This window comes from Sander vitreus, chromosome 10, assembly GCF_031162955.1.
Source record: "Sander vitreus isolate 19-12246 chromosome 10, sanVit1, whole genome shotgun sequence".
In the NCBI taxonomy this organism is placed as follows: Eukaryota; Metazoa; Chordata; class Actinopteri; order Perciformes; family Percidae; genus Sander; species Sander vitreus.
In genome coordinates, this window is record NC_135864.1 from 5,107,260 (window position 1) to 5,119,499 (window position 12,240).

The following is a 12,240-nucleotide window of genomic DNA, read 5'->3' on the forward strand; positions in this document are numbered from 1 at the left end:
CAAACTCTACCATACATATGAATATAATAACTATACCATCATCATTTCACATAATTTTACTTTTGAAAAACACACACATTCTTACTTCCTGGTACGTTGTGCCATGCGGCTCCATTGATGATGTTGTTGTATCTAATGAAGTCCTTGTTGTGGCAGGGCCGCCGGTCCGGGTTGGACATCACCTGGATATATATATATATGTATAATTTCACATAAATGAGGTTCATTGAACATGAATTCCAAACATAAGTGTAAAACTAGTGGGAATAAGTTGGAATGAATTTGGCTACAAGGTGCAACACAGAATTGGGTGATAAGTTATGTTTTAAGCTTTACAGCGTGCATGATCAACGGGAAGACAACACAAGGGTTAAGAATGAGAGCAGGAAGTGACAGGAAGACTGGGGGTTTGACCTGATTGGTGCTGGCGTACACTGTGGCCAACCAGCGGAAGAAGCTCTCATCAGCGGTGGGCGTGTGCTCGTGAGGTGCCCAGTCCCGGGTCATGTCAAACGGGTAGACGACCACCAGCTCTCCGCCATGGAGGTTAGCGCTAAGAACAAATGGGATGTTCTGCATCCAGTTGATGACAGCTCGGGTCTCTGACGCCACCTGATGTCGGAGCGGGAGATCCAGTCAGAGGATAGGCTCCACTCACAGTTTATACACATATTGTACATTTGTGGTTTTGTAGATTTGCAGTTTAAGACACGCGTCTGACGTTCTCATCACAACAGATCAGTAAACAGTGGCAGACGTTATACCACTAGCTTCAGCCAGACAATGAATTTTCTCCATCCATCCATTGTTAGGATAATTATTTATCAAAGAGTGGACAAAATCATTGGAGTGCTCTCAAAAGTTCGTTATTACTTGCAAGTAGAGTCAGTTTACAGTACTCACAGCATAAGTACAGAAAATGACTAATGATAGTCTTCAGCAGCAGCTTTTCATAAGCAAGAGGGAGTAATATTACAAAAGAAATACTGTCTTCTTATCTCTGGTCAGGCCCCGCGTCTCCTCCACATGTGCTCTGCCCTCAGGGACATTCTGTGCTTTTCACAAGGTCAGTGGCTCTCATGATTATCTCATGAGAACAGAAATAGTTTCACATAGACTTCATGCAAATAGTTTAACACTAAAAGGAAGCAAAGATTATAGCAAGCATAACTTTTCTAACAATCCATTAGAGCTGGGCGATATGGAGAAAATCAAATATCCCGATATGTTTGACCAAATCCCTCGATGTCGATAATGTGGCGATATAGCAGGGTTGACAATTGGTGCTTTAACAAAATATCTTCACATTTAGATTTTAGATAAATAATCATCAGTAATGTGGACATAATGTCTAAGTGCGGTAAAGGCAAATGCAGTCTGGTAAGTTCAGAAAAGTACATCACTTTACTGTAATGCAGCCTTTAAAACCAGTAAAAGACAACACTTATGTCATATCACGATATTACGATATCCAAAATCTAAGACGATATCTAGCCTCACATCACGATATCGATATAATATCGATATATTGCCCAGTCCTACACGATATTACAATATCCAAAATGTAAGACGATATCTAGCCTCATATATCAATATCGATACAATATCGATACATTGTCCAGCCCTACACTCCATCCATCTTCCATTTATCCAACCATTTATCCGGGGTCGGGTCGCGGGGGCAGCAGCTCCAGCATTGGACCCAAAGCTTCCCTTTCCCGGGCCACATTAACCAGCTCTGACTGGGCGATCCCAGGTGGAGATATAATCTCTCCACCTAGTCCTGAGTCTTCCCCCAGTATTTTCTCATAGTTTCTTTTGATAGATATTCCTGTGTTTTACATTTCATCCATATTCAGATATCAGATATTCAGAGTATTTACTGCTGTACTTTAGAGTTACATTTGTGCATTTAATCATTTTAACAAAGATACAATAATTTTTTTGTTCAAAATTAGTATACCCCACAAGTTAGCCACATAAGATGATGTCAAAGTCTCGTGGAAGTGTAGAGAAATTATATGTGTGGTCCAAATGGAAGTGGAATTACTGAATAGCATAATATGCAATGTTTAAATCATCGTTGCCTCTGAAAGGCTGTTAGAAAAGTTATGCTTGCTATAGTCTTTGCTTCATTTTAGTGTTAAACTATTTGCATAAGAAACTGTGCATCCATTTCTGTTTCTCATGTGATAATCATGATTATCACTGACCTTATGGAAAGCACATAAAAGGGCAGGGCATGTGGGGGAGATGTCAAGCCTGACCAAAGATAAGAAAGTTTCTCTTTATGTGATATTACTCCCTTTTCCCTATAAAAAGCTACTGTTAAAGACTGTCGACAGTCATTTCCTGTACTTATGCTGAAGTGCTGTAAACTGACTCTACTTGCTGCAAGTAAAGACACGTTTAAGAGAACTCCAGTGATTTTGTCCATTCTTTGATAAATAATTATCCTAACAAACACACCTATGGTGCACCCACACAGGCAATTTCACTTACTTGCCTGATTAAACCTAGTCTAATCAAGTCTATCAACCAGAGTAAATGAAAACATCTGTGAGGGCCTTGGAAGGAATGAATTCCCTTAAAGGGGTGATAGAATGCAAAACCGATTTTACCTTGTCATAGTTGAATAACGACAGTTCGGTGGGTAAATAGAACATACATAGAAGCTCAAAATCCCATTGATACCCCTATCCTCTGCAAATCTCACATTTTGAAACTGCCGCTGAAAACGGGCGAATCTCAACAAAGCTGGAAGATGACGTAAGCATCCCAAATCCTAGTCTTTGTCACGCCCCAACATTTGCATAGGCTACACCACTGACCTGAGGTCAGCTTAGTCTTCTGAATCTAGCTAGGTCATGCAGATCTCCAGAGGTCTGCTATTTAATTAGTAAATTCACTTCTGAGACTTTTTTATGCGAACTATGTAGAGGTCAAATATGGACCGTTTTACGAAAATTGATGGCTAATTGCAAATTTTGTCCGACTGTGTGTCGCAGTTCAGCAGGAGCTCAGCAGGCTACGTGACAGCGGCCGGTGCTACCTCGCCGCCCGGCGTGTCCTACTTCATAGACTCTGGCTCGCTGTCAGCTAGCTGGATCTCCGTCACGAGGGGAAGCCCGCGGCACTCCATACCCGCGCAAAGTCACCGGTTCTGGGTTACTGGACTACAAAATGCCACGGCCCTGATGGAGCTCCAGGGCCTGCAGCTAGCCGCGATTCATAGGATTGAAGGAACAGTAGCAGCTAACGAAATCCCTAATGTTCACAAAAATGCATTAAATTGAAATCGGACACCATAGTTAGCTTTATAAGACCTTGGGGTAGATGTTATATAAGTGGCGTGACGAAATTCAAACTGTAAATATACTTTAATTATGCCGAAAGTGAAGCTAACTAGCCGCGATCTGTAAACATAGGATTGGAGGGACAGTCGCAGCTAACGAAACCCCTAATGTTCACAAAAATTCATTAAATTCAAGCGGAAGAATGCTACCGTTGAAGTTTGGTGATATTTTGAGCCTTTTTAGTGGTATAAATAGCGATTTGTTTTTAATTTCCCTGTGCCCCGAATATTAGCGTTGTAAGCTAATCAGCGGTCCGCGCTAGCTTGAAAACATGTCCCAGAGAGCGACAGAGTGGGTACACATCTGTTATTTAACCCCTAGGTTTGTTTTACGCTGGAATTGTCTTTATTTTATGTTCAAATATATGCATTATGAACAAAGAACTGTCATTATTTCCAAGCAATGCTGTGCTAACATTAGCGTGTTCTTGCCTTGGAGCAAACGTATGTGTTTTTGTTAATACTGTCGACATTTAGCTAGTTGTGAATGGGGCCTCCCACACTGCTTGATCCACGCCCGGCCTTTCTCCCCTTGGGTTTTAGGTTTTCGGGAAGGGAAAAATTCCACCACCCCGTCCAAACTTTTAGGATACCGGGTATCGGATTTTCACAATGCTTCGGCATATGGTGTTTCCCTCGCTCGAAAGCTTGACAGACCTCCCGCGCCTAGTTACAGTTGCTAAGCCACGATTGGCCTGTGGCAGTTTTCGGGCGTAGCTTAGCGAAGGGTCAATAATGTATACCTTTGCAGTGTCTGAAATATGAGACCTGCTGTCGCGTCTCCAATGTGTTTCTATGGGGTTTGCTCAAACCAATCAGCGCGAAGCTCATCTAAATATTCATGAGCATACCATATTTGGAAGAAAAGCTCTTGTTCCAAATAGAGCCATATTCACAGGGTAGTTAAGGGCCTAATAAAATAGCATTCAGGCAATTTTCAGCCCAACTAATGTTACATACCCTATTAGGAGACCTTAAGGAACAGTGTAAAATACCCTATATAATCATTCTATCACCCCTTTAACTATAAACAATATTTTAGTGTGTAACATTCTTGCCATTGCATTCTTTGTTTTATCATTATTCCCATCTCGATTTTGCAGCGTTACTGTTTGACTTTTTTTCTTATAATATCTGATACATTTATGGTTGGAATAAACAGCAAGCCTCAAACACAACTTTCCATAACCACTCTGCCATCAGTCATCATTTTCAAATACACCAAGTGGCTTTAATGCAACATGTAGCAACAATAGACACAGTTTTTCAATTGAATTGGGAAGCCTATAAACACACCAGACCATCAGCTATATTGTGAGTGTCTTCTTTCTTTCTTAGCATTAGTGCTAATATTGTTGGTGTTTCTCACAGACCCTGTTGCATAAAGTTGTAATGAAACAAGTGAAAGTTAAAAGGGGCTAAGCCGTCAAAATGTTCCTGTCACCCTAAATATCAAACGTGAAAGCACTGCTAAGAACAGAAATGAGATCAAAAGATAAGGAGGCAGAAAAAGAGAAGAGTCCTCATTTTGAGAATTAGAGAAATACTGCAAGAAGCAGAGGAAGAATGGTGTGTGTGTGTGACGTGTGCATATAAAACTTACAAAGGCCTCCTCAGAGGTGTATTGCTCAGGGATGGGGAAGTAGTGGTTGATGAGTTTGGACTGGTCTGTCGCCAGCTCGATGGCGGACCACATCCCTGAGTTTAGGTCAGCAAAATTGTGGTTCATGTCGATACCTTCATAGCTGTAACGACCCAAGCCCCAACCTGCCAGCTCTGAGCCCTGCACATTAGAGAAAGCGGGATTGCTGTTAAGTTATGGTCACTAAGCACTCAAGTCTGGAGCCATCATTACAACACAACAACAACTGGACTAAATGCATTTCCAGTAGGGCTGCATGATATGAGGAAAATGTGAGATATGCGTTTACATTGTTGAATATGGCGATAACGATATAACTTGAGATACACACATATTAAAGTGTTCCCAGTTCAGCGGCTTTCAGTATTCTGCTCAAACACAACAAACTGCTCTTTGAATTTCAAACAAATGAAAGGATTCTATTTTCTGCTGATAGGAAGTTTTCTGCTGATATTTTCTTTCAACTAATACAGAAAATCTCTGAGCCTTTCGCAATGTGTATAATGCGCCAGCGGATATTGCGATGATAATAAAAAAAAGACGATACATTGGGCAGCCCTCATGTCCAGTAGGGGTGCACCGATCCGATATTAAGATTGGATATCTGTCCCGATATTGACAAAATAGGGGATCGGAAAAAATAAACAGATCCACGGGCCGATCCAGTTTTGTTAGTTTTTTTCCCTGTGTCACATGCTGGAAGAGTTGAGTGTAGAAATAAATAAGAATTCAATACATTATTACATCTATGTTATTTTGTCTCAGTTAGGAAAGTAATGTTTAGTTAGGAAAGTCTGGTGCCTTTAGTCTCTTCCACATGGTGGAAGGAAGGTATAAGGTGGAAGGTATGCAGTGTATTATTAATTCAACAACGGTATAGGAACGGTATCGGGTATTGACAGAAAAAGTCGGATCGGTGCATCTCTAATTTCCAGGCACCTTTTTAAAGGCCATCTCATATCCATCGGGGTTCATGGAGGGCAGAAGGTGGATGCGAGTCTCTGTGACCAGCCGGACGATGCGCTGGTCGCCCCGCTTGTACTCTTGGCACATGTACTGCATGAGATTGAGCAGAAGCTCTCGGCCCAGCACTTCATTCCCATGCATCCCTGCAACGTAACGGAACTCTGGTTCTCCTGCAGGGGGCGCCAAAACACAGACACAGGAATGGCGTTAAGAGCACCAGTTCTGATATATTTTACCATTTGACCAGTTAGTGGAATGTAACTAAGTACATTTACTCAAGTTCTGTACTTAAGTACAAATTTGAGGTACTTTACTCTTTCCTTTTCATGCTACTTTCTACTTCTACTCCGCTACATTTCAGAGGGAAATATTGTACTTTTTATTCCACTACATTCATCTGACAGCTTTAGTTACTAGTTACTTTATAAATCAAAATGTTTCCCCACAAAACACAAGTTTACAGACTGGAGGAGGGATATATGTGAAGTACTGTGCAGTAGTTTCATTTATGTATGACATTAGGCTTTTTAGGGAACACACTCCTTTTTACTGTATTCTATTTATTGATGTGTGTATGTTATGTGTTAGATAAATAGGGCTGTAGATGTCTGGTTCAATGTTTGTGTTGTGGATTCTGTGTCAAAATGCCTGTACTGTACAACAAATTGCTTCTCAGGGACATTAAAGTCTAAGTTTATATGTTATAAATACGATGTTTTATATAAATTACACTACCCAACAAAATATAGGCCTACAAGTAGACCTAAAATGTTTAGACAATTAAACAGTTAGTTGATTGACAGATCGTTCCCAGTGTCGTGAGGATTTTTCTGCATTAAGTATTTTTACCTTTAATACTTTAAGTACATTTTCCTGATGATACTTACATACTTTTACTCAAGTGACATTATCAATCCAGGACTTTTACTTGTAGCAGAGTATTTCTAGTGTGGTATTAGCACTTTTACTTAAGTACAGGATCTGAATACTTATTCCACCACTGCATTTGACATGTTTAATACTTTTGACTTTACATTGTTCCAAAGTCAAAATGAGTTCATATAGATAGAAAGGGTCTCTGAAAATCAAAACCAAGACAGAGCAAGACCCCAAGAGGCAAATCAAGTATCTTTTTGAGGAAGCAGTGTGCTACATCCTCCTCAAAAACGTTAATACTCCTAAACGATCTGTGCTCTCTGAAATACCTTCTGTACAGATCAACCTCTTTCACACACCCCGTTTATAAAGACCTGGATCTGTTTCCTGTGTGGTCTGCATGCACTGACAGGCAGCTCTGAAATCTCTCACCTCCTCCTCACACTGTTTGTGAGCAGGAGTTTCAGCTCACACGTTTTTTCTTGACTTGACAACTCTGTATGGAGATGGCTTCGCTTCAATAACTAGAGCTGGAAACACTACTAAGGATCGTGAATCAGTGTTTTGGTAGAGCCAGTTACTTATACAGTAATCACTTACAAAAATAAAAGCCTTTGCAGGTTAAAAGTGTTGAAGTTTTTCAGACTGTGCCTGCGGTTTGCTGTAAGTAACAAACTTTAACTTCAAGATTTAACCCTTTGATACATGTGCAATTCATCTTTGGGATTCTTGTGGTTTTATTAAATGCATTTATATAATCTCTAATATGAAATGTAAACCTAAGTATCAGTGACCCAGCCAAGACAGCAGCATCAATAGTATTGTAGTCGAACAAAACACATGGGAAAAAAGAAAGTTACATAAAGAAAGGGAAGGGGCAGGAGGAGTATATTTGACTATTTTAAAGCCTGTTTGTGTGTTCCAACTGTGACCACAGAGATGGCAGATGACCGAACATGCTGAAAACTCAGTCACATAAGATCGTTCCAACACATGGAACAAAACACCGCACCCAATCAAAACACTGATCCCTGGAAAAAAAGACTTTGAGGTGGATAAAAAAAAAAAACAGGTCACTGAAAAGAGTGGAGAGAAAAACGAATTTTTTCCTTCTGTAAAGGCAACCAATTATCTGCAGTCCTGATATTAAAAGACACCAGACAGGAAGTCCACACCAGTTTTGATGATTTCTGTGTTTTGACTTAAGGCAGTGACACACCAACCCGATAATCGGCCGTTGGACAGTCTGGTGAGGACAGTGACTCGAGTCTGTTCCGTGGGTTCCGTGCTGTCGTCCGTCGGAGGAGCCGTCAGCCTTCATTTTGGCCGACCTGACATGTTGTGTCGGAGGGCGGGCAGTCGGACTCCATGACCAATCTGATTGGTGGAGTGCTAAGCCGGAAATGACGAGCGGGATGAGTGTGACTAACGCCTCTCAAAATCTGATGAAAATCTTTTAAACTGACCTTTGTTGATCTGAAATGAAGACAGATTCGGCAACTGCATGGCCTATTTCTTGCTTAAAATGTTTTCAGAAACACGTTTCGGTGAACTATTTTAGTACAATATGAGATCGTATTCTGAACAAGCCGCCATGACAGTCTGGCTTTGAATTTCCGGAGAAACCAGACCCACGAGACACGTTCGTCCAATCAGCTGCCGGTTTTCATTTTTTGGGCGACAATACAGATTAGCGCCGCCTGCTGTTACAGAGACGTATTACACGCTCAAGTCGGCGTCGCTTCGGTGTGTTCTGAGGCACTTTTTGGACCTCGGGGAGCTGACTGCCTTTTCTGCCAACGGTCGGCCGTCGGGTTAGTGTGTCAGGGGCTTTAGGTTGAAAGATCGTGCATTTTACTTAATTAAAAAAAAAAAGTCCTAACTGCAATGAAACAAGCTGAAAAAATCCTTTGGCAGAAGTTTTGCACCTGTGAGACCATTACATTTGATAACTAAAGACAAATTTGAAACACTGAATAGACAGCCATGATCTTCCACTCTCCTTCTGCTACTCTGTGCTGCCTTCACTGCCATGTGTTTTGGTGGGAAACCTCTCCACTCTGCTGCCATGTGGGCAGAGCTGAGGAGGCCAAAGAAAACATTTGTACACTTCAGAGCAAACGAAGGGGAACTATGTTCTGTATAGGTTTATGTTTCACACACAGTGCTGGGCTGTGTAGTTTTGCACGGATGGAATACAGAGGCAGCCATTGCAGAAGTCGCTTCTGACCCCTTGTATGTGATCGCGAAGCATCTGTCCCTCATTAGAATGAATGATTCCTCTAATCGGAGCAGTACAGCACATAGATGACTGTGATTTCAGTTAATGAAGCATTTCTTTTAGGTTCTCTAACTCATATTCTTTGACCATGAACTAACTCTTTCATACATCAATCTATCCTATTGTTAAACCAGCTAAGTTAAATCCAGTGCAATATTTATTCAGGGTTACAAGTCTCTAAGACCTTGTCTGTGCGTCTGTTCATGTCATTTTCTGTTGTTATACATGTATGCTTTGTTTCCTTACTTGGGTGTTTATGTCATTTGTGGTATTGTTTCATGTATGTCCTGTATGTGTTATTCATCTTATGTATGTCTGTATGTATGTCTATGTCCTCTTTCTTATATGAGCTACCCAGGGATGCAAAAAGAATTTCAGCCCTGGCTGGCAATAAAAGTTGTATCGTATCGTATCGTATCATATCGTCTCGTCTCGTATCGTATGAAAGACCACACATTATTTAAAAAATGTTCAGCTTTTGGTTGATGAAAATGATTAAACTTCACCAACTGGATTTTCTACATTTTAGGTGTCATATGATGAACATTAGAATGAGGTTTTTCCTTTTAAACAGGTGGGGTAGACTTAGAAAGTTCCACATCTTCACATCTGTCTCCAGTGTATCTCACCCAGCTCGTGTTTTCCAGGGTTGTCAGAGATCTCCATGACGTAGAGCTTCAGACCCGTGTAACTCTTCCCGATGCTGTAGATGCGAGTGATGTCAGGACACGCCTCGTTCACCGACTTCATCAACTGGGACACAACAACAAAGTTGCACATTTTGTCTGTTTTACAATCAACATGCACTTATGCCTGACCTGTCTAAGTTGTGTTAAAATGCTGAATGTGGATCTGTTTGTTTCCGTGGGCTGTTCTCTGACCATCAGATGCAGGTCGATGTCTCCAAACAGACCGCAGGTAGTGGCAGCACAGTGAGGACGCTGCCATGAAGGCGTGAAACCTCCCATAATATTTGTTTTATGGTCAGACTAAGACCAGACCACACACACTGTGGGAGCTTCCTAGACTCACTGCAAAAACCCCTAAACTGGTAGGCTGTGTGTCAACATGAGGCTGGAGTTTTATTAATAATAAAAAAAAAAAATCTCTTGATGGCAAAGCTTTTCTGTCAAGAAGTGTCCAATTGGTTGAGTTAAATGTCAGGAGCAGATTGAAAACATCATCGTCATCATGCAACGCATTCTCATGATATCGTATGATATCATACGAAAACTTCCAACAATTTGTATGATGTCCTACGAAATAACGGCAAGCGCCAGCCGGTCACAGTTAAGTTTAGCAGTCTTTAGAAATAAATTTAGCCGAGAAAAGGTCACTGTGAGCCTGCTACAGAGCGCCTTGAGGCCTTGGTCCGTAAGCGGCTGTTGCAGTTTAGTTTAGCCGACAAAAGGTGACCGTCATGCTGGGACAACAGTTAAGTTTAGGCACCAAAACAACTAGTTAAGATTAGAAAAAAGATTGTGGTTTGGATTAAAATAGAGCCCGACCGATATATCAGTGGGCCGACATTAAGCATTTTCCAAACTATCGGTATCGGCATTTATAATGGCCGATAAATGAATATTTAAAAAGTAAAATAAAAACGGACGAAACACCCTTCAACCATGTTATGAGTGTTGGCGCTGCATAGTTTGTCCACCAGAGGGCGCTCTACAACCTCCCTTTCCTCCCGTCCCGTCTCTTTGATTTATTTTTTTGTTATTGTGTTTTTGTTCAAAGGACTTTAAGTTTCATTATCTTCAGTTTGTAATTTTATACATTTTATTTATCAGAACTTTAATATATTTTGATGTTCCTCTGTTCTGACAATAAAACAAACAAGTTTATTTTTAAACTGCATTATCATATTATTTTAGTGAAAATAATCATAATTATTATAATAATAATAACAATAAATAACTACAAATAACTGTTAGGGAAATCTGTTTATGTTTTGTTACGCGTTTCTGGATTTGGTTTTTAAATATATATCGGCCAATATATATCGGAATATCGGATTTTTAAATCACCAAATATTTTTTTATTGATATCGGCCCTAAAAATACTTTATCGGTTGGGCTCTAGATTAAAACATTGGTCCCCTTAAGAAGTACTCCCGAGACACAAACATACATTTTCTGGATCAAGGTCTTTTGGTTTCCCCAGGATGCGAACTCTGCTCCCCCGCTTGAAAACCTTGTTTTACAACCAACCCATCCAGCCCCACATCTTCCATACAGCAATGAATACATGGAATACAAACACATTGCAATGCATTACTTTTCATAGCAATATGTACAAATGGTTCAAGCCTGCGTCATGAGTCTCTTCTTCTTTAACACCATTGTCTAACCTTTCTCATCTCCTTGTAGTTGTGGTGTCTGAAGTCCAGCTTGTCTTTAGACCCTGTTGGCTGTGTCTGCCATGCGTAGATATTATTTGGATCTGTGATCATGGAAAAGGTGTATGTTACAGTGACCAAACTGAAAATAAAGTTTACATAAAAACATTGATTCTAGCAGTTGGCCTCCTGTACCTGGGAGTGTGCAGCCCAACACCTCAGCTCTCAGACAGATGTCACCCTGCGTCCCGTTCTGGTACCAGGTCTGTGGGTTGATCCGGATGTAACGGGCCACAGTGGAAGTGTTGAAAAGGGCGAGGACAGGTGTCTCTGTGTCCTGGTTTCCTTCAAATACCTGCAGCACAAAGAGATGTGGTGAAACACGAGGAATCTTCAGTCTTGTAGTAGAAGTGGTTTAAGATGCAAAACATGAAATCACATTACTTAAATCTAACCAAGGACCTTTCTCATGATGTCATCCATTCTCCTGTCCATCCACAGCCTAAATTGCATCAAAAAAAACACGTGAAAACACTACTCCAACAAGGCTCATGAAACGACACGTTTAGCTGTCATGATTTTTAGTTCCATTTGGCCATGCCATCACCTTCTAATTACCTTTTTTAGGTGTCCTTGCAGGTCTCCCTAAAGAATCAATCAGACAGCAGCAGCTGATTCAGAACGCTGCTGCTCGAGTCCTCACTAAGACCAAGAAAGTGGATCACATCACTCCAGTTCTGAAGTCTCTACACTGGCTTCCTGTGCCTCAAAGAATTGAT

At 40.8% G+C, this 12,240-nt stretch overlaps 1 protein-coding gene across 1 annotated transcript in view; it reads right to left on the reverse strand.

Annotated features, from left to right (window-relative positions):
• LOC144524063 (putative carboxypeptidase X1) overlaps window positions 1–12,240 on the reverse strand; it is a 33,948-nt gene that overhangs the window by 5,514 nt on the left and 16,194 nt on the right. The window contains exons 5-11 of the mRNA XM_078260037.1: window positions 11,657–11,816; window positions 11,474–11,565; window positions 9,750–9,873; window positions 5,937–6,133; window positions 4,959–5,138; window positions 415–612; window positions 86–182 (exon numbers count right to left, since the gene is read on the reverse strand). Of these exons, the coding sequence (XP_078116163.1) occupies window positions 86–182; window positions 415–612; window positions 4,959–5,138; window positions 5,937–6,133; window positions 9,750–9,873; window positions 11,474–11,565; window positions 11,657–11,816 (1,048 nt within the window). The remainder of the gene's footprint in view (window positions 1–85; window positions 183–414; window positions 613–4,958; window positions 5,139–5,936; window positions 6,134–9,749; window positions 9,874–11,473; window positions 11,566–11,656; window positions 11,817–12,240) is intronic.